The following is a 22767-nucleotide window of genomic DNA, read 5'->3' as shown; positions in this document are numbered from 1 at the left end:
GAACCATATGATCCTCTCATTAGATGCAGAGAAAGCATTTGACAAAATACAGCATCCATTCCTGATCAAAACTCTTCAGAGTGTAGGGATAGAGGGAACATTCCTCAACATCTTAAAAGCCATCTATGAAAAGCCCACAGCAAATATCATTCTCAATGGGGAAGCACTGGGAGCCTTTCCCCAAAGATCTGGAACAAGACAGGGATGTCCACTCTCACCACTGCTATTCAACATAGTACTAGAAGTCCTAGCCTCAGCAATCAGACAACAAAAAGACATTAAAGGCATTCAAATTGGCAAAGAATAAGTCAAACTCTCCCTCTTCGTTGATGACATGATACTCTACATAGAAAACCCAAAAGCCTCTACCCCAAGATTGCTAGAACTCATACAGCAATTTGGTAGCGTGGCAGGATACAAAATCAATGCCCAGAAATCAGTGGCATTTCTATACACTAACAATGAGACTGAAGAAAGAGAAATTAAGGAGTCAATCCCATTTACAATTGCACCCAAAAGCATAAGATACCTAGGAATAAACCTAACCAAGAGGTAAAGGATCTATACCCTAAACACTATAGAACACTTCTGAAAGAAATTGAGGAAGACACAAAGAGATGGAAAAATATTCTATGCTCGTGGATTGGCAGAATTAATATTGTGAAAATGTCAATGTTACCCAGGCAATGTACACGTTTAATGCAATCCCTATCAAAATACCATGGACTTTCTTCAGAGAGTTGGAACAAATTATTTTAAGATTTGTGTGGAATCAGAAAAGACTCCGAATAACCAGGGGAATTTTAAAAAAGAAAACCAGGGATCCCTGGGTGGCGCAGCGGTTTGGCGCCTGCCTTTGGCCCAGGGCGCAATCCTGGAGACCCGGGATCGAATTCCACATCGGGCTCCCGGTGCATGGAGCCTGCTTCTCCCTCTGCCTGTGTCTCTGCCTCTCTCTCTCTCTCTCTCTCTCTCTCTCTCTCTCTCTGTGACTATCATAAATAAAAAAGAAAACCATATCTGGGGGCATCACAATGCCAGATTTCGGGTTGTACTACAAGGTTGTGGTCATCAAGACAGTGTGGTACTGGCACAAAAACAGACACATAGATCAATGGAACAGAATAGAGAACCCAGAAGTGGACCCTCAACTTTATGGTCAACTAATATTCGATAAAGGAGGAAAGACCATCCACTGGAAGAAAGACAGTCTCTTCAATAAATGGTGCTGGGAACATTGGACATCCACATGCAGAAGAATGAAACTGGACCACTCTCTTGCACCAGACACAAAGATCAACTCAAAATGGATGAAAGATCTAAATGTGAGACAAGATTCCATCAAAATCCTAGAGGAGAACACAGGCAACACCCTTTTTGAACTCGGCCATAGTAACTTCTTGCAAGATACATCCACGAAGGCAAAAGAAACAAAAGCAAAAATGAACTATTGGGACATCATCAAGATAAGAAGCTTTTGCACAGCAAAGGATACAGTCAACAAAACTCAAAGACAACCTACAGAATGGGAGAAGATATTTGCAAATGACGTATCAGATAAAGGGCTAGTTTCCAAGATCTATAAAGAACTTATTAAACTCAACACCAAAGAAACAAACAACCCAATCATGAAATGGGCAAAAGACACGAACAGAAATCTCACGGAGGAAGACATAGACATGGCCAACATGCACATGAGAAAATGCTCTGCATCACTTGCCATCAGGGAAATACAAATCAGAACCACAATGAGATCCCACCTCACACCAGTGAGAATGGGGAAAATGAACAAGGCAGGAAACCACAGATGTTGGAGAGGATGTGGAGAAAGGGGAACCCTCTTCCACTGTTGGTGGGAATGTGAACTGGTGCAGCCACTCTGGAAAACTGTGTGGAGGTTCCTCAAAGAGTTAAACATAGACCTGCCCTACGACCCAGCAATTGCACTGCTGGGGATTTACCCCAAAGATACAGATGCAGTGAAACGCAGGGACACCTGCACCCCGATGTTCATAGCAGCAATGTCCACAATACCCAAACTGTGGAAGGAGCCTCGGTGTCCATCGAAAGATGAATGGATAAAGAGGATGTGGTCTATGTATACAATGGAATATTCCTCAGCCATTAGAAACGACAAATACCCACCATTTGCTTCAACGTGGATGGAACTGGAGGGTATTATGCTGAGTGAAGTGAGTCAATCGGAGAAGGACAAACATTGTATGTTCTCATTCATTTGGGGAATATAAATAATAGTGAAAGGGAATATAAGGGAAGGGAGAGGAAATGTGTGGGAAATATCAGAAAGGGAGACAGAACATGAAGACTCCTGACTCTGGGAAACGAACTAGGGGTGATGGAAGGGGAGGTGGGGGGGGGGTGACTGGGTGACGGGCACTGAGGGGGGCACTTGACGGGATGAGCACTGGGTGTTATTCTGTATATTGGTAAATTGAACACCAATAAAAAATTAATTTATTAAAAAAAAAAGAAAAAAAAAAGAAAGTCGTTTTTCCAGCTTTTTGCCGCAACAGCAGCCACTTAGTGGTCGTTAGCTCCTTCGGTCTTGGTTGAGAGTCTAGGAAGGCAGATCGGGTTGGCTTGGCTCCATCGCACGAGAGCTTCTAAGAGAATGACTCGATGACTGCACAGCTGAGGCCCACGGGCGAACATTTCAACAGGATTCTCCTTCTACATACTCTCCCCTGAAACCGACCTTTGAGGTCTAGGGTCGCGAGCTGCGGGTGGGGGGCATAGGTGCCTTCCAACCAGACTCACCCCTCCACGGGTGCACACTTCCCATCTCATAGACACGCACTGCAGAAGTACTTGTTGAACACCCCACGCGTCCTCAGCTCCACAGGCCAGCAGTGGTATGAACCCAGGAGGGCACGGACCCGCGGGTAAGAATTACCTTGGGAAAGCCCAAAGTCAGCATCACAGGGCCTCTGCAGCCGCACAGGGGGTTGAGTCACTTTAAGAGAATAGTTTATGAAGCTGAAAAGCAACCCAAGGAATAAGGTGAAAGTCCAAGGGGTAGGGGGGCGGGCGTCAGGGCCAAGCGCAGGTGGGCTCAGTCCAGGCAGCCTTGGCCACGGGAGGGGTGGAGGGAGTGCTCCGTGCTGGCCTCTGGCTCCTCGGCCCCTTTCTTTTGTGCCCAACACTAATCTCACATGTCAACATGCTCCTTCCCTTGCTTCAGATCAGACCAGACGCCAGGGGTCACTGAGGACATTTAGGACAAACACTCCCAGGGAGGCGTCAGGGTCACGCTGCTGAGCCAACAACAGTATGACCTATGCTCCTTCTCGAGCCCTGTCCAAAGCCAGGTGTACCCTGTGCTCCATGGGCAGAGGAATGCAGGTGTCTATGGGGGTTCAGGCACCTGCTAAGGGCTGTGCAGGCAGCGTCTGGCCAAAGAGGCCTTGTGCTTGCATGGGGGCCACTCTCTGGGGCGCTGACAACAGCATGAAATGAGCCCTCCCCAGAGCCCACAGAGCGCCAAGGGCGACGCAGCCCCCTTTACTCTTATCGACATAAGCACAGGACCACCAATCACTCACTAGGCTCAACCCCCAAACTCCGAGCCCACCAGACGCCCAGGAAACCCTGGCTCCCTCCAAAGTGGGGCCAGGACACAGCCCTCATGCCAGCTGCAGCCACCCCTCCACCCTGCTCCTGCCACCTTTGGGTTTCTGGTAACCATACAGCGCTCCAGTCCCAGGGGAAGGTGACCAGGCCTCCCTGGCCCACCCTGGGGGGAACGAATGAGCCCCTTCTCAGACGACAGAGGCAGCTCCTAGGAGTCCTGGGCAGACTGTGCATTTCATGGGACAACAGAGAAAGCGAGAAAGCCTTGTCCCCCATACCGGTCCCATGCATGGCTCCGCCTTGTTGCTGGGCCTCCTCCCCGTCCACCCAACTCCCCAAAGGCAAGCATATACACCATGGAAACCATGAAAAATATAAACACCAACAGGCCCCTGAGTGGAACAGCAGGTTCAGCGTCGGACTCTTGGTTTCCACCCAGGTCATGGTCGCTGGGTCATGAGATTGAGCCCTTCTTCGGGCTTCGTGCGCAGCAGAGAGTCTGCTTGAGATTCTCTCTGCCTCTGCCCAGCCCCCCTCATGTGAGCTCTCTCTAAATAAACAGTTAATTTTAAAAATCCAGGCAGTCATAGTCGATTCCTGGAAACTTATTGGGGTTTGGGGGGGGGCGGGGGTCCTAAAAGGTAATTAACCTGAAAAGAAATTGCTTCTACAAAATTTTTAAAAAATATTTTATGTTATTATTATTTTCTTTTAAGATTTTTCTCTTTAGGTGATCTCTACACCCAACGTGGGGCTCAGGCTCACAACCACAAGATCAAGAGTCACACACTCCACCGACTGCGCCAGCCGGGTATCCCCAGCTTTTATAAATTTTTTAGGTCATCACTCAGTTCTTTATATTTGTGCAAGTTATTTTTCTTTTTTTTAAATTTTTATTTATTTATGATAGTCACACACAGAGAGAGAGGCAGAGACACAGGCAGAGGGAGAAGCAGGCTCCATGCACCGGGAGCCCGACGTGGGATTCCATCCCAGATCTCCAGGATCGCGCCCTGGGCCAAAGGCAGGTGCTAAACCGCTGCGCCACCCAGGGATCCCTGTGCAAGTTATTTTTCTATAATTTATTTCTGTATTAAAAATTTGCCAGCATACGTATTCACAATGAGATTTCATAAGAGGGTACACATTACTACTTGAGTGTCCTGCCTGCTTTTGCAAAGGAGATTCTAATGGAGATTTTGAGATTTCATTTTATTTCCAATTTCAGTTGCATTATTCTGAATGTCTATTTTTATTTAGTAATCGAAATTTTTCCTTTTTTTTTTTTAAAGATTTTATTTATTTATTCATGAGAGACACAGAGAGACAGAGAGAGGCAGAGACCCGGGCAGAGGGAGAAGCAGGCTCCACGTGGGGAGCCCGACATGGGACTCAATCCTGGGTCCCCAGGATCATGCCCGGGGCTGAAGGTGGCGCTAAACCGCTGAGCCACCAGGGCTGCCCTAAATTTGTTTTCCTAACATCATAATTTGCCTTGGGGTCTCACAGGGGGATGAGCAGGGGTATTTACCTTGGAAGGGTGTGGGAACGGAAGGGGCAGGTATTACCTCCCCTCTCTTCTCCTCCTCCTTCCCTTCTTCTCCTCCTCTCCTTCCCCACCCTCCTCCCCTCCTCCTTCCTCCTCCCCTCCCCTTCCCCACCCTCCTCCTCTCCCCCTTTCTCCACCCCCTCCTTCCCCCTCCCCTTTCTCCTCCCCTTCCCTCTCCCCCTCCCCTCCTCCCCTCCCCTCCCCGTTTGTCCTTCCCCTCCTTCCCCACCTGTCCTTCCCCTCCCCTCCTCCTCCTCCCCTTCCCCTTTCTCCTCCCCTCCCAGCTCCTCCTCACTGCCCTGATCATCACCAGCACCAGCACCAGCACCACAAGGCCAGCTGGGGCAGAGCTGAGGCCAGGACCCCCTCCTCGCACCGCAGCTGAGCCGCAGAACTGTTAGTTGGCACCCCCCCCACCCCTCCCACCCCACCCCTGGGACTGGTACTCACCCTTGAGGAGGGGCTTCTCAGCGATGTTCCGGAAGCCGTAAACAGCTCTGGTCAGGGACACCTCTGGAATGAGCTCTGCCAGCAGGTACCCGGAATACCAGGCGCTTATGGAGGCAAAGAAGAAGAACGCGGCCTTCAAAGTACCTGGGGACAGACACGGGGCAACTGTGGAGGCCCAGGGCACGGGGGCCACCCGGACCCCACTTCCTGCGTCAGCGCCTGCAGGGCACTGTGGGGACCAGGTCCTCCCTGGGAAGTGGCAGGTGGGTAGGGGCCTGGGGGGCAAGGGGGGCAACGAGGCCCTGAGACTTGGCTGGCGGTGCTGAGACTCTTGAGGTCACGGCAGCAGATAATAGAAACGAGGTGTGAATGTTTTCTGCACCAAGTTTTTATTCGTGCCGCTGGTCTGGGTTTCAGAGCTTCCTCCAGTGCTAACACCAGTGACTCATTAGTGGCCTCGTGACCCAACAAGCCTGACGAGGGCCTAAAAAGACAAAAGTGGCTCATTCCTTTGTGAGACAATCAGATTGGAGGAGCCTTTTGGAGGCAGACCGACAATTCCAGAGGGCAGGGATTGTTTTGTGTATGCTGAGAACAGCACCTGGCGTCCTGTGAATATGCAAAGGGTCCCTGTAACATTGGGAAAAGCACCAAACCTGTCATTATCATCACAGACAAGCATACAGGGAAACCTAAGTTTTGCAGCAGAAGATCCCTGGAGGTAATCTTTCTGGTTGATTGGCTCTGGTATGTTCCTCCCAATTCTTTTTTTTTTTTTTTTAAAGATTTTATTTATTTATTTGACAGAGAGAGAGACAGGAAGCATAAGCAGGGGGAGCGGCAGAGAGAGAGGAAGAGCCTGACGTGGGGCTCAATTCCAGGACTCTGGGATCATGACCTAAGCCGAAGGCAGACACTTCGCCGAGTGAGTCGCCAGGTGCCTTTCTTCTTCCCAATATTTAAGGAAAAGACATTACCCACTCCTAGGTCACAGGAGGCCTAGCAAAGGACGAGGGTAGGAAAGAGAAGGGAGGGCTGGGGAGGGACCTCCCACCTGACTCCACAACCACCTGTACCTGCGGCTGCCTCACTTCTGAACATGCTCAGGCCAAGTGCCTGGAAATAGCCATCCCCTCCCACGGCCCCCGGGGCTCACCTTGCACCCCCTGGCTCAGGGCCGCTGTGCTGGTCAAGGCCTCCAAAGTCCTCAGTCCCCGGATGACAGGCACCCCCGTGTGTGTCCCCCCTGGATGACTGACACCCACGCTCCTGACGGCGCTCCCACTTTGTGGCACCTCCCGGCCTTCTCTGCTGGCATTCCCTCCCAGGGCACAGCCTGGGCCTCTCCTCTGGACCCCAGGATTAGCCCATCCAGACAATCCTCTGAGCTCCCGACAGGGCTGCCCAACTGCCAACCTGCCGTCTGCGCCCTGGGAGGTTGGGGCCTCACACTTCGCACGTCCCAGAGGAAAACCCTTCATTCTCCCCTCCCCCCTGCCCCGCCAGATCTGCCCCTGGCCCACATCTGGACCATCTCAGTGGATGGACGGGGTCAGGTGCCAGACACCTGGAAACCTTCCTTCATTTCACACTTGCCCTCCCGGCGCTGATGGGATCCGCCGGCCAGTCTCGTCGGGGTCACCTCCACCATAAATCTCACCTCCACAGGCTTTTCTTCATCTCTACTGCCCCCCCTTCCCAGGCCACCACCATCACTACTTCCCTCTTGACGGGGGTGGGGTGGGGTGGGGGTGGGGTGGGGGGAGGGGAGTTCTACACAGTGTGTGGACTCGCCATAGGGGATGTGATAAAGGTCGTATCTGGACTTTGTCCCATCTCCTGGCACAGACCGCCTACAGCCCTTGGTATCTCCTGGTAGGACTATCTGCTGTTATTCTCCAGAGGCCCCTTTCGGCCACACCTGAGCTGACGCTCACAGGACAGACGTCAAGGAGTGTCCCCAGGTGGCTTTAAGGGAGAGGATTGGAGGGCTTGAGGGCTCCGCCCAGCCTCTGATCTCCAGGAAGGAGACGACGGGGAGCCTGAGGTGGCTATGCAATCACCGAAGAACCCTGGACTCCCGAAGCCCGATGCTGGGCCCCCTCCTGATAGCAAATGCACGTGTGTGTGTATGTGTGTGTGTGTGTGTGTGTGTGTGTGGACATTGATACACCATGACCCCAGGAGCAGAGGCCCAGAACTCCGAGGCTGGGGCCCTCCCAGTCTTCCATCCAGAGGCCTCCGCGTATGACTGGCGCTCCGGATCCGTGGACCGTCCACAGGGGATGTTCCCTTGGATGGCACGTTTCAGTTTCATGGGACGAGCTGGTCTTTTCCAAGCGTGCATGCCAACGTCCGTTAGGTTCCTCCATTATTCCAAACCGTGCGGCCCCTGAGCCTGTTAGAAGGTTACGCAGGGGTGGCTTCTGTAAGGACAGGGTGGCCGCTGCAGTTTGCGGGGCTGAAGGGACACCTCAACGCTGGGGAAACGAGCCACAGGAAACAAACGGGAGCCACGGGCTTGGCTGACTCCGTCCCCGCAACTCCTGTTGGCTCTGCTCTGGTCACACTGATCCGTGAGCCTCGGCCCTGTCCTGCCAGGGACCTTGGTGTGAGTCTGTCCCTCTGCCTGCAGGGCGTGCTCCTCCGTGACCTCCGGCCTTCTCTCTGTCCCTCCAGGGCTCCCCCGACCTCGGCGCGGCCTGCACACAGCCCCTCATCAGCCCTTCCCGTGCCTTGCTGGCACTGCACACCGAGGGTCTTCCCCCTCCGGGGCTGTGCCCACACACCAAGACAGTGCATGGGTCACAGAAGTTCCAGAAAATTCTTTCAGAGGCACACCGAGCAAGCACTGCGGTGTGCCTGCTGGAAACGGAGTCAGTATCGATAGTGTCTGGTTCAAGGGCAACAATAGGCCTTTGTGTCCTGTGTGTGTCAGATCGCACTTTTAACCAAGTGTCATATTCAAGGAAGACAATGGGCAAACCAGAGACGCATTTGCAGGATCTTCTGGTCGCCACGTCTCGGGTGAGGTCTCTGAGCAGAGGTGCTGTTTAGCTCGGAGGACACTGAAACAGAACATGATGCTACCTTCCAAATGTGTAGAGACAGCTACACGGAAGGGAGACGTGACTCTGTCCCCAGCTGAACAAGGACACACGAATGGAAGTGACAGGGAGGGTCCATGATGAATGCGCCCTCACGGGCACAGCTATAAACCACAGCTGGCCTGCCTTGCAAGCAATAAGCTCCCAATCCCGCACGCTTCCCGGGAAAGCGGAAAGCATTGGTGCTTTAGGTGAGGGGTGAGCAGGTGACGTTAGGCCTGGGGAGAGCTGGTTTCTGCCATTGGCCCAGAAAAGCCAAGACCTAAAACTAGAGCCACCTTGAGGCGGAAGGAGAGACCAGGCGGCATGGACTGGGACCAGTCCACCAGGAGAGTTTGGTGGCCCATGCCAGTGGCCAGCTAGACCGGCAGCCAGTGCACAGGCCTTACGGTCGCAGAAGTAGCCCAGGTGCCAGGGGAACTTACGCTGGAGGAGACAGCAGTCCTAAGACCAACTTGCACTAAGCCAGGCTACAGGTAGGGGGATCCTGGGGCACCATCTACCCCTCCAGCCCTGGGGACCCTGAAGAAGGCAACTCCAAACCCCTCAAGAACACATTTTCTTTGGTGGGATCTCTTTCAGCATGAAGCAGGGTGAGGAAGCCGTCACCAGCGGCCTCGCCAACATGAACCCAAATCCCCTTGCCCTGGACCTCCTGCACCTCTTATCCTGGGTGGGGGGCGGCAGGGGTACGAGAGGGCTGAGGGTGGATGAGCCCTGCTCGTCCTCCGAGACTCGGCTGCTTTGGCCTCAGTACGCACTGCTGTCACTGTCCTGCTGCTGGCTGAGGCTTCACGGCAGAGAGGCTGGGAAACGTCACGCCTGAACGCCACAGTAGGTTTGGAAGGTAGCCTGCCTGGGAAGTTTCACACACCAACACCCTACTTTGGAGGGGTTAGGATGACCGCTACCAGGCAGCTGAGCAGAGGTGCTGTTTAGCTCGGTGGCGGTGGCTTAACTTACTCCACCCATTCGGTCAGAATGTCCCTCCTGTGGACTTTCTACCTGGGACAGACCCAGGGCCTGACTGACCCAGGAAAATGCTGCTTCTAAGAATGTTGCCGAATCCTGAGCTCATAAAATTCAAAGGAACGTGGTTCCGAGTTTCTGCAGGTGACTCTCCCCTAACCACACACGTCCATATGAACACAAATCTGGGGTTAGGTCAAAGCTTTATGTGAAAGGACCACATGGCCCATGAATGACTCACAAGGGCTATGTGAGAAAGAGGTGTGGGTAGGAAGTAACCAGCAAAACGTTTTCAAGAATATAAAATATAAAATAGAGGGACGCCTGGGTGGCTCAGCGGTTGGGCATCTGCCTTTGGCCCAGATCCTGGAGTCTCAGGATCGAGTCCCACATCGGGCCCCCTGCATGGAGCCTGCTTCTCTCTCTCCCTGTGTCTCTGCCTCTCTCTCTCTGTGTCTCTCATGAATAAATAAAATTGTATATAAAAAAAGAATATAAAATAGAGGGGTGCCAGGGTGGCCCCATTGGTTAAGCATCTGCCTTTGGCATGGGCCATGATCTCGGGGTCCCTGCTCAGCGAGGAGCCTGCCTCTCCTGCTCCCGCTGCTTGTGTTTCTCTGTCAAATAAACAAATAAAATCTTAAAAAAAAAAAAAAAAAGAATGTAATATGGAAATACTGAGGGGCACCTGGATGGCTCAGTGGTTGAGCATCTGCTTTAGGCTCAGGGCATGATCCCAGGTCTGGGGATTGAGTCCCACATTGGGCTCCCCTGCAGGGAGCCTGCTTCTCCCTCTGCCTGTGTCTCTACCTCTCTCTGTGTATCTTTCTTGAATAATTCTTTTTTTGTTTTAAAAGGAAGAATGAAAAAAAATCTTCCAAAATAGCTATGAAAGTCAGTGCCCCAAGAGAGATGTTTTCTCCCCCGCCAAAAAGACCTATTTCCACCCGTTTATCCTACAATCCACACGAGTTACCGAAAACAGTGCCATTCATAAAGTTTTGCAGAGAACATGACTATTTCACACGATAAAGAAAAACCTTAAACTCTTATCTTCCCAAACTTTGGGAACGGAGCCGCAAGGGTGGCGCTTAGAGCTTTCCGGAGTGTGCCCCAACGAAAGGCGGTTTAGTCCACCACCTACCTACCCGGCAGACCAGCTGCCCTCCTGGGAGGGGGAGGTGGCCACCACAGAGAATTCACCATTTCTGAACTTCCCATTTTTGCACAAGATATGCTCCCTTGCTCCAGAAGGAATCCGGATTCCTCAGATTATAGGAAGCAAACAGCAAACCGAACCAGGAAGGCAAAGGTGGGCAGGTCCACCGGGGAACCCCAGAGCACCCTGTAAAGCAAGGCCGGCAGGCCAGTGGCCGGCAGACGCGGAGGTCAGGACCCGCCGGCTTTGAGAGACCACATGGCTGGCGGGATGAGCATTTTGTTTTTTCTTCCCTTTTTCCTTTTTTTTTTTTTTTTTTCCCAAGCCTTGTGCAGGCTCAAGTAATTTGATACTTGGGGGGAAAAAAACTTAAAAGCGGCCTCAAGAAAGGGATGCAGGCACAACTTTTACAGTGGGTGTCAGTGGAGCAGTCCACATGAATCCGTCCCCACTTGCCAGCCACTCACATCCCCGGGCCACTTAAAAAGGCTGCCTCAGTGTCCCTGGCTTTTCCTAACTTCCTAGGCTGGTCAGGCCGGCGCAGCGCCAGGTGGAGCCCACGAAGCAGCCCCGTGGGGGGGGTGCCAGGGCCCGGGGCATCCCGGCAGGCACAGCCCCCCTGCTCCCGTGCACCTGCTCCAGCCGCACCTGCCCCGGACCCTGCGCGCGGGGGACCCAGCGAACCGGCCCCGCGGGACTGGAGCCCGCGATTCTGCTCCCGGGGCTGCGGGGAGACCCGCGGGGGTCGGGGGGGGGGGGTGGTCCCGGGGAGGGCCAGGGCGCCGGCTCTGCACCGCTCCCGCCGCAGGGGTCGCACTCACCTGCAGTCCAGGGGCGCATCTTCGGGCGCAGCTCGCCGGCGACCGCACAGGGCCTCGCAGGGGCCGCGGGCGACCGGGACGCGCCCTCGAAGCGCACAAGAGGTGCAAAGGGCGGGCAGAGGGGCCTCACGGAAGCGCAGGCCGGCTGGGGGCCGGGCGGGGGCTGGCCGGGCAGGCGCCTGCAGATCCGGCAGGTGCGGACCGGCAGGTGCGCGGGGCGGCGCCCACGAGCTCCACCAGCCTGCGGCCCAGGAGGGATGCTGCCCCCGCCCCGCCGACAGGGGGCCCGGAGTAGGGACAGGGTCTGTCCCCCAGGGGGAGGACCCCGTGTCCCTTAACGGTTCGCAGCCCCAGCCGCCAGTGCAATGTCTCCGGAAGGGAAATGGCTACGAAGAGAAGCAGGCCCTGAGCCGAGTCCCCGCAGGTTCCGAGGTGGCAGCCGGCCCCAGGGGCCAGGGTCAGAAGGCTCCTGCTTCCTCCCGAACAGTCCTGCTGCCCGCCGTGGGTTGCACAGCTCCGCACAGTCCTCCACCCCTTGCTTCCTCCTTTACTTCGGGGGCCCGTTTGGGGGAAACCAAGGACAGTGCCCGCAGCCCCACGGTCAGGGTCGCAGGCCTGCAGGTCCTTTTGTCCACAGAGAGGCCGAGGTACCAGGGTGGGAGTCTGGCAGGTGTTTGAAGACCGCTTCCCAGAAGCTGCCCCAGCTGCTCTCCCTGCAGACCTACGCTCCAGACACCCATCAGGTGCTCTTTGGAACACACTGTAGTCATAGTGGCCTCCGTCGGCCAAGGGCGAGTTAAGGCTCCAAGGGCAGTTGGTCACTTCTGCAATAGAGTGTTCCAGGTGGGCAGGGCTCTGCAAAAGACCCACCCCCACTCCCAGAGCCCGTGGGCTCCGCAGTTCTGCTCTGTTTGTTCCTGTTTCTCCTTCCCTGAAAAGCCCAGAGGTCTTACCTCATCTCAGGATGCTCACCACCCTGCGGGGTGGCACAAAGGACTTGACCATGACCCTGCTTCACCACTGTCTTTGCCTCCTAAGGAGCTCCTGTGTGGCCCCATCCAGGGAGCCTGGGGACACATGTCCTGTAGATGGCTTGGCTTTACCTTCCAGGTCAGTCCTCCCCCGACTGTCTCCCCAATCAGGGGCTCAGAAGACAAGGTCCCCACAGTCCCCAAGACATGTGCCTGAGCATGGCACATTTCAGTTTGGATGTCACCTCTGGGCTGCTCCACAGCAACACTCAGAAGCCATTCTCCAGCTGTTCCTAACACTTCCATCACAGCAAGTGCATCAGTCCATTAAAGTAGGTCTTGGTCTCATTGACCAAGAGTCTCACTTGTGTCTGGCTCACCTGATTTTGGGGATTGAGCTTTTTTATGTCCTGTTCTGTTTCATTTCTTTTTAATTGTGGTCCCAAAAAAATGCATAACATAAAATTTACTGTCATTTCGAAATTTAAAAATTTACATTCAAGTGCAGAGTTCAGCAGTGTCAAGTACGTTCACATTGTGGTGCAACAGATCTTAAGGCCTTGCCTTACAAAACTGAAACTCTGTCCACATTAATATCAACTCACCTTCCCCCACCCTCAGCTCTTGGAAACCACCATCCTACTTTGCTCCTATCAATTCAACTAGTTTAGAAACTTCAGCCAAGGGGCACCTGGGGTGGCTCAGTTGGTGAAGCGTCTGCCTTCGACTGACGTCATGATCCCAGAGGCCTGGGATCGAGTCTTCCTCTCCCTCTGCCCCTGTTTGTGCTCTCTTGCTTGCTCATTTGCTCTCTCTCTAATAAATAAATAAAATATTCAAAAAAAGAAAAGGTAAGAACTTCACCCAAGTAGAACATACACCATTTGTCTTTTTATGACTAGCTTATTTCACTCAGTATAAAGTCCTCAGGGTGCATCCATGCTGTAGCATGTGACAGGATTTCATTCTTTTTAAAGGATGAATAATATTCCATTATATGCGTATTCCACATTTTGTTTCTTCATTAATTTGTTGATGAACACTTGGTTATTTCCACCTCTTGACTACTGTGAATAATGCTGCTGTGAACATGGATGTGCATCTCTTCCGGACTCCATTTTCAATTATGTTGGGTACATACACAGAAATGAGATCGCTGGGTCATTTGGTAATTCTATTTTTAAGTTTTTAAGGAAACACCATGCAGTTTCCCCACAGTGGCTGCTCCATTACAGTACGAGTATTGGCTGCCCCAATAACAACGTACAAGTATTCCAATTTCTCCACATCCTCACCACCAACACGTTTTGTTTTGCTTTTTAAATTTTCAAATAGAGTCACCCTAATCTCACTGTAGTTTGATTTGCATTTCTCTATTGCTTAGTGATGTTGAGCATCGCTTGCGCTTGTTGGCCATCCGCGTATCATCTTTGGAGAAATGTCTGTGCGAGTTCTTTGCATTTTTTGTAGTCTGGTTTCATTGTTCTTGCTGAGTTATATGGGTTCTTTAAATATTCTGGATGTTAATTTCTTATCAGATTAAACAATACTGAAATATCAGTATTGTTTGAAAATATATTTCTTGATTCCATAGGTTGCCTTTTCACTCTGTTGATTGTGTCCTACGATGCACAGTTTTTGAATCTGACATAGTCTCATTGATCTATTTTTGTTGTTGTTACTGGTGCTTTTGGTGTCCTATCCAAGAAATCATTACCAAATCCAATGTTATGAAGTTTTTCTCCTATGTTTCCTGTAGAAATTTTACAGTTTTAGGACCTATATTAAGGTCCTTAACCCATTTTGAATTACTTTTTGTAGATGGTATTAGGAAGGACCTAACTACATTCTTTCAATGTGAATGTCCCGTCCTCCCAACACCATTTGTTGAAGAGACTGCCCTTTCCCCATTGAATGGTCTTAGCACCCATGTTAAAGATCATTTGACCATATATCCAAGGATTTTTTGGGCTCTCTAGTATATTCCATTGATCTATACAGAATCTGTCTTTATGCCAGTACCACTTGATTACTGTAGCTTTATAATAAGTTTCAAAATCAGAAAGGGTGAACCTTTTAATTTTTTTCTTTTTCAAGATTGTTTTGGCTATTTAGAGTCCCTTAAGATTCCACAGGAATTTTAGGTTGAGTTTTTCTATTTTTGCAAAAAAAAAAAAAAAAAAGAAAAAAAAATCATCAAGAGTTCGATAGGGCTTGCATTGAATCTGTAGATTGTTTTGGATGGTATTAATAATAGCTGTAAGGACACTAAACCTCCCAATCTGCAAACACCAAATGTCTTTTCATTTATTATTTCCTTAATTTCTTTCAGCAATGTTTTACAGTTTTTAGTGCATAAGGCTTTCACTTTCTTGGTTAAGTTAGGGTTTGTTTTGATCTTGCTCTTATCACCTGCATCCCGACTCTATTCCCCACTCTCAGCAGGTTTATAACAAACATGGCTACTCAAATTCTCCCTAGCAGCTCCATTAAAAAAAAAAAAAAAAAAAAAAGACATACTTTCCATTTCTGATCTATACCAAGGAATATTTTTTCTTCTTTAAAGAGGAAGTGCTATGTATATTAACTGAAAAATGTAATCATAAAGTTAATAAAAGGCAGAATGATTATTTAAATAAATTACTATTTAAACTCTTGGAACTCTACTCAGGAACTTAAAATTATTGTTATTGAGATTACATATCACAGGGACGCCTGGGTGGCTTAATTGATTGAGCGGCTGATCTGGACTGTGGCTCAGGTCATGATCTCAGGGTCCTGGGACTTAGCCCTGCGTTGGGCTTCCTGCTGGGCGGGGAGTCTGCTTAAAGATTCTCTCCCCCCTTCTGCCCTGTCCCTCCGCTTGTGCTCTCTTGCACTGTCTCTCCCTCCAAAAGAAATAAATCTTTAAAAAATTATATATTACTTGTAATATACATGGGAAACATATGAAATGCACATTAAGTGAAGAAGTGGGAATAGAAGTGCACATTTATGCATATACGAAGGCTAGAAGGAAACATAGAAAGCAAAAAAAAAAGGCTGCATTTACCTGAGCAAACTATAAAGTCACATTAGTTTAAAAAATCTTTTAAATAAACAAGCACTACGAGATATGGAAGCTACATAGTGTTGATCGGTAGAGGAGTGGATAAAGAAGACGTGGTGTGTGTGTGTACAATGGAATACCCTCAGCTATAAAAAAAGATTGAAATCTTGCCATCTGGGACAACATGGACCTAGAGAATATTTATGCTCAGTGAAGTTAAGTTAGAGAAAAACAAATCCCATATGATTTCACGTCTATGTGGAATCTAAAAAAAAAAAAAAACGAACAAAAACAGAAGCACTCATAAATACAGAGAACAAACTGCTGGGCGCCAGAGGGGTGTGGGGGGTGGAGGAGGGGGGAAATAGGTGGAGGGGATGAAGAGGCACAAACGTCTACGTGTAAAATAAGTAAGTCACAGGGATGAAAGGTACAGTTTACTACCTCTGTAGGGCGGCAGCCGGTAACTGGCGGTGGGGAGCGTGGCCTAACTCCCAGCAATGCGTGGAACCGCTGAATCTCTAGGGCGCACACGTGAAACTGACACTACGTAGTCCCCCCTCAATTCCCTCGTGGGTCCCTGGGCCACCAGCTCATCTTCCCAGCTCTTCCCCTCACCCGGCACCGAGGGTCCCCTCCCCAGGGACAGCCACTGTCACTACTAGCAGTTCCCAGCCCTCAGAGCCAGCCTCTGCGTGTGCAGACCTGAATGTATTTCCTTCAGCCCTTTTACACAAAAGACAGATTGTGCATGGTGTTTCACAATCTACCTTTTGTGCTGTAACATCTTAGAAAGCTTCGTACATAAACACACCCAGGCTTTCCTCTTTTTTTTTTTTTTTTTTTTTTTTTACTGTTGGTTGAATATATCTTTAAAATAGGTGTGGAGGGCAGCTTGGGTCATTTTGAGCCTTTTGCACTATTAACGATGTTGCAACGAATACACACCTTCATGCATCCACCTGGGCAATAAATACTGAGGTAGATTTAAAATAGACGCCTGGAAGTGAATTACTGAATCAGAGAGTGTGTGAATTCTGGATTTAATGGGTATCTCCAGGGAAGTGACAGCAGTTTACATGCCCTGCCAGCAGCACCGGAGAATGCCTATGTGTCCATACCCTTCCCAACGCACCACCTCATCCAACTCCTTGATCTGTGCTAATCTGTAGCATGGGGGAGAAAGTCTTAGTGTTATTTTAATTGCCTCTTTTTTTTTTTTTTTAACGAAGAGGGGATTGGTTATGGTTATTTTCCTACTGAGTGAACATCTGCTTAAATTCAACACTTTTATTTTTTTATTTGTTTATTTTTTAAAGATTTTATTTATTCATGAGAGACATACAGAGAGAGAGAGGCAGAGACACAGGCAGAGGGAGAAGCAGGCCTCTTTCATTAAAGTGATGGCTTGGGCATATTTTCGTAGGTTTATATATATATAGTCCAATTTTTTTAAAAATGTATTAAAAAGTAAATGGTCATAATCACCATTTAAAGAGGTGATTATCCCCATATCCTCTTTACCTATTAGAAAACCAGAATTATTCATTTCTTGGATGTCCTTCCAGAACTTCTTTGTACAATACCCAACTGAATAAGAATCTATCCCCCCACCACACACACACATTTAACAAACCAGTGCATACTCTCACCCTGCCCCACATCTGGCTCGTCAAGATATCTCGGAGAGTCTGTCATTCGTGTAGCCGGAGCTCTTCCATATTCTTTCAAGCTGGCTCCTTACTATAGACACTTGATTCTTTTTCCACTTCTTGTTAGGACTAACACTGTGACAAAAATCTTTCACATAGAATGTTTCACTTATGTGAAATGAATAACACTACTACTACTACTACTACTACTACTACTACTACTACTACTCATCAGTGTGGAGGCGCCTGGCTGGCTCAGTCGGTGGAGCACGTGGTCTTGGGGTTGTCAGTTCAAGCCCCACGCTGACCCTAAAAAAATAAATAAATAAAATTCCTAGAAGTAGAACTGCTGAGCTTGTATTATCTATAATTTTGATAACAATTTGCCAAAGCAAGGGCACCTGGGTGGCTCAGTTGGTGGAGTGTTGTCTGCCTTCAGCTCGGGTCATGATCTCAGGGTCCTGGGATCAAGCCCTGAGTCAGGCTCTCCTCAGTGGGGAGTCTGCTTCTCCCTCACTTCCTCTATGGTCTCTCTCTTTCTCTCAAATAAAATCTTAAAAAAAAAAAAAAAAAAGAGTTTGCCAAAACAGACCTGGATGGCTGTTGCACTCACTGATGTGCCTCCAGCAACACTTGCACATGCTTGTTTCATCTTAAGGGCTTTCTGGGTGGAGAGCTGGATGTGGGACTTGATCCCAGGACCCTGGGATCACGCCCTGAGCCAAAGGCAGGTGCTCAACCACTGAACCACCCAGGCTTCCCTAAGATAATTTTTATTCTTGTTGATTTTCACCTTACTTGTTTACTTGGGAAAGCACTGCCATTTAAAATGGATCTCCAAAAAAAAAAAAAAAAAATGGATCTCCCCTTAAGATACACTCAAATGGCCAGCCCCGGTGGTGCAGCGGTTTAGCACCGCCTGCAGCTCAGAGTGTGATCCTGGAGACCCAGGATCGAGTCCCACGTCAGGCTCCCTGCATGGAACCTGCTTCTCCCTCTGCCTGTGTCTCTCCTTCTCTCTCTATCACTCATGAATAAATAAATAAATTAATCAAAAAAAAAAGATACACTCAAATGCAAAGCAACCAGAATAACAAGGAGTGGAGGTTGGAGGGGGTGCTCTTACACACCTACATGTGGTGTAAGACCCCCCCTTTCACACTAATGGACACCTGCTACTATACACATCACTACACAATTCTAAATTGCATATGACAGCCCTTACAATTCTGTATTAATTAGTCCCTTATCATAGGTAATAAAAATTCTCCCCATTTTTGAGCATGGCTGTTTACCCCTTGCATGATTAAAAAAATTATGTGATTTTTCTTTTTGCAGCTTTTGAGTTTCATCTTGCTCGGAAAGGCCTCAGTTCCCTTCCTCCTAGTTTCTCAGTTCTTGATTAAAACACTGGATCCCTTGATACTAGATTTTGATGGCGATCCAAACTTATTTTCTTCCAGCTGGCTAGCCAGTGGCTCGCTATTTGTGGAGGGATCGTTTCCCAGCATTGACTCAACTGCCCCCTCATCATACAAAGGCCCGTGTGTACTTGTTTTGATGTCTGGACTTTAAATTCTGTTTTCTCTGCTTCATCTCCTGCTCAGGTATTTCTTAGTGATCCTTGCATCTTCACCTTACACGCTAGCTTGGGATTCTGCGGTCACGGCTCATGGCCCCAGAGCCCCAGCATGGGACACACTGTTCTGGAGGCCCTACAGAGAGATCTTTTCCTGCTCTCACAACAGCCTAAAGGGAAGCCATATATATTAAATTTTATTTGAGAGAGAAACAGCAAGAGAGAGAGAGAGAGAGAGAGAAAGCGAGAACATGAGCAGGGGGAAGGACAGAGGGAGAAGCGGGCTCCCTGGTGAGCTGGAGCCTGGCACAGAGCTCGATCCTAGGACCCCAGGATCATGACCTGAGCAGAAGGCAGATGCCTCACCGACTGAGCCACCCAGGTGCCCCAAGGGAAGCCACCTTAACCATCTTACAGATGGTGAGGTGAAGCATCAAACTGTCACAAAGGCCATCAGTCAGCGAGCTAGGGGTCCACGTGAGTCCAAGCAGATGTTCTGCTCGCTGAAATCACAGCAACAGGACAACTGAGGCCTCCCAAAGGCCATATTCTATAGTCACGACCCCCAAGTTCTCTCTACTCGGGTCTGCAGAATGACCTGGCTGCTAACTTTAATTCTCCGTCTCAAAAATCCACAGCACATAAAATGCTAAGACTTTTTAAATGTTCTTTTATAGAACTAGATTTGGCTTCTTCACAACTAAGCCGAGTGTTTTTCCTATTTATCGCACAGCTAGAGACTAAATGTGTTGAAATGCCTGGAAATCTCTGGAAACCAACTTCCCTTCTTCTCCTTCCGCAGGTGTCAGACCTCTATCATTCTGTCTCAGTGCCACTTACCTTTTATTTTCCAACTTTGTGTTCCTCCGTGCTGCACTGTATTGAGCCTTTTCTGACTTTACCCTCCAGTTCACTAATTACATATTCAGCGCTATCTGATTTGATGTTGAACCTGTTCATTTGAATTTGTTGTTGTTACTGTACACGTTTTTATTTCTAGAAATTCAATTTGGTTCTTTTACAAAGCTGCTATATTGTTTTACACAATTTTCTGTTTCCTAAGGATATCCTAAAGCCTGCTTTTATTTTGCTAACCATAATTAGTCTGTTGACAGTTGAATCTGCCAATTACAATTTGTCTGAAATCTTTGCAAGTTATTTTCCTGACTCTAGATCATGGAGGTTTTTTTTTTTTTTTCTCAACTGGCTACGCACGGGGCATTGCATTTGGGAAAAAAAAATTATATATATATATATATAATATATATTCACTTGAGGCCAGTGGAAGTAATTTAGTCCTGAAAATATCTGTGTTTGCCTTGGCCAGGGCCTGAGTCATTACCACTCTGGGGCCATCTATAAAAATATATATACAGTCACGGTTTGAAAACTCATGGATGACCCAGCCAATTAAAAACAGGCTATAATTCAACATGAGCTGTTCATTTGAAGTTAGTGTCTACCCTGATGGAGTTGGGCTCCCAATTTTTTTGCATGGAGGTTCTACTGTCCTACTCTTCAGAGCTCATTTGGGGGATTAACAATTGCCCTTGGATAAAATGCGGTTTCCTGGTATGCTCCCCACCCCAGAAGTGCCTCTTTGGGGAGTAAAGGCAGATGGTGAGCTCAGTTGGGAGTAGGGGGCAAAAGGCGGCTGGGATGTGAGAGGCGTATTATGGTAAACAGGGAGTAATGCATTTTCAACAGGAGTGCTGTCGACTGTAATGCACAGCAAGCAGGGGATACAAAAGATAAGGGGAAGATGAGTTTAGCCCTGTGACTGGTAGCTGAGGATAATGAGGCCTCCTTCACGACATCTACGCCTGCACACGAAGGGGACTCTCCAGAGAGGCCTTCCCTGGACACTAGGAGAATAAACCCAGAGCCTCACCTCTCCCCCTATTACTCTTCTTCATGCCCTTAGCACCAATTAGGCCCCCCTCCGTGTCTAAGGAGCTGTTTATGTCTGCCTCTTTCAGGAGAATATAGGCTCTACCAAGGCAGGGCATCACCCTGCACACTGCTGGGCCCCAGTGCCTTTGCACAGAGCCCGACGCCAAAGGCTTTCTCAACACATCTCTGGTGAACACGTGCGTACATGAACTAATGTGAGAACCGATGATTCCACTGAAGGAGACACAGGTCAGGAGGGGAGGCAGACTGCAAGGGGAAGTGTCAGGAGTCTGGTTTACACACTGAGTGTTGCTCAAGGGACACAGCCCATCAAGGGGAGGGAAGGAAGGAGGCTCAGAAACAGGAAAGGAGCCATCCAGCTAAAGGTGATAAAGGCACACCTTGGTTTTCTTCTTACAACACTCGGGCCACTAATGGACATTCACAGCAGATGATGATTGCAACCACACCTCAATGTCTTAGAGCCAGAGTAGATACTAGGTGTCTTTTTATTTTAATTAACCAATTTTTTTTTAGAGTAGTTTTAGGTTCATAGCAAAAAAATGAAGGGAGAGCAGAGGTTTCCCATTCACCCCCTGCCCTACCCCACGCAGAGCCTCTCCATCAACATCACCCACCAGAAGGCACATTTTTTACAAATGCATAAATCTTCACTGACATGTCATAATCACCCAGAGTCCACAGTTTACACTAGAATTTATTCATGAGGTTGTAAATTCTATGCTTTTAGATAGATGTGCAACCACAGGTTTCCACCATTATAGTGTCCTACAGAGTAATTTCACTGCCCTAAAAATCCTCTGTGCTCTGCTTGTTCATCCCTCCCTCACCCCAGCCCCTGGCAACCACTGATCTCTGTACTGTCTCCATGGTTAGGGCTTTCCAGAATGTCATACAGCTGTAATCATACAGTTAATAGCCCTTAACAATGTGCATTTAACTTTCCTCCACATTTTTTGCAACTTGATGGCTCATTTCTTTCAGGACTGAGTAACCCATGGTTTGGATGCACCCATTCGTCTCTTTACCTACGGAGGAACAGCTTGGTTTCTTCCAAGCTTTGACTATTATCTTTAAAGCCTCATAAACATTTATGTGCAGGTGTTCATGTGGACATAAGCTTTTAACAACTTTGGGTAATACCAAGGAGTGTGCTTGCTGGATCGTACATAACAATAGTTAGAATGAGTTAGTTTTGTGAGAAATGCTCCAAACCAGCCAAAGTGGCTGTACCATTTTTGCATTTCCAACCAACAGTGACTGCGAGTTCTTCTCGCTCCACATCCTCACCAGCATCTGGGGTTGTCAGTGTTCTGGATCTTGCCTATTCTAATAGATGTGCGTGGTGTCATTGTTTTAACTCCCATTTCTCTTGTGACATATGATGTGGAATATCTTTTCATCTGCTTATCTGACATCTGTATATCTTCGTTGGTGAAGTGTCTGTTAAAGCCGTTGGTCCATTTTTAAATTAGCTGTTTGTTTTCTTATTGTTGAGTTTTAAGAGTTCTTTGTGCATTTTGGCTAACAGATCCCTACCAGATGTATCTTTTGCAAGTATTTTCTCCTGGACTGTGGCTTGTCTTCTCATTCTCTTGACACTTTGAAGAGCAGACATTTTTAACTTTATTTTTATTTATTTTTTAATTTTTTTTTCCATTTTTAACTTTAAATGAAGCCCAGCTCATCAATGATTTCTTTCAGGACCACGCCTTTCATGTTGTATTTAAAAAGTCATCACCACACCCAACGTCATGTAGGTTATCTTCTAGGGGTTTTATAGTTTTGCGTTTTACATTTATGTCTGGGATCAGTTCTGACTCAATTTTGGTAAAAGGTATAAGGTCTGTTTCTAGATTCGTTTTTCGCATGTGGATGTTCTAGTCTTCCAAGACCATCTGTTGAAAAGGCTGTCTTTGTTCCATTGTATTGCCTTTGCTCCCCTGTCAAAGATCA

General features: G+C 48.7%; 1 protein-coding gene across 2 annotated transcripts in view; it reads right to left on the bottom strand.

Annotated features, from left to right (window-relative positions):
- Positions 1-11778, bottom strand: part of FAM3B (FAM3 metabolism regulating signaling molecule B) — a 38015-nt gene extending 26237 nt beyond the window's left edge. Inside the window, exons 1-2 of one of the 2 annotated variants that reach the window (XM_038581536.1) lie at positions 11647-11778; positions 5591-5734 (exon numbers count right to left, since the gene is read on the bottom strand). In XM_038581536.1, the coding sequence (XP_038437464.1) occupies positions 5591-5734; positions 11647-11665 (163 nt within the window). In that variant the 5' untranslated portion in view covers positions 11666-11778. The remainder of the gene's footprint in view (positions 1-5590; positions 5735-11646) is intronic. The other variant, XM_038581535.1, reaches the window with a different exon arrangement.
- Between the last annotated feature and the right edge of the window lie 10989 nt (positions 11779-22767).

Source organism: Canis lupus, chromosome 31, assembly GCF_011100685.1.
Source record: "Canis lupus familiaris isolate Mischka breed German Shepherd chromosome 31, alternate assembly UU_Cfam_GSD_1.0, whole genome shotgun sequence".
Lineage (NCBI taxonomy): Eukaryota > Metazoa > Chordata > Mammalia > Carnivora > Canidae > Canis > Canis lupus.
The sequence above is the reverse complement of the archived record's forward strand: the minus strand, read 5'-3'. Positions and strand labels throughout refer to the sequence as shown.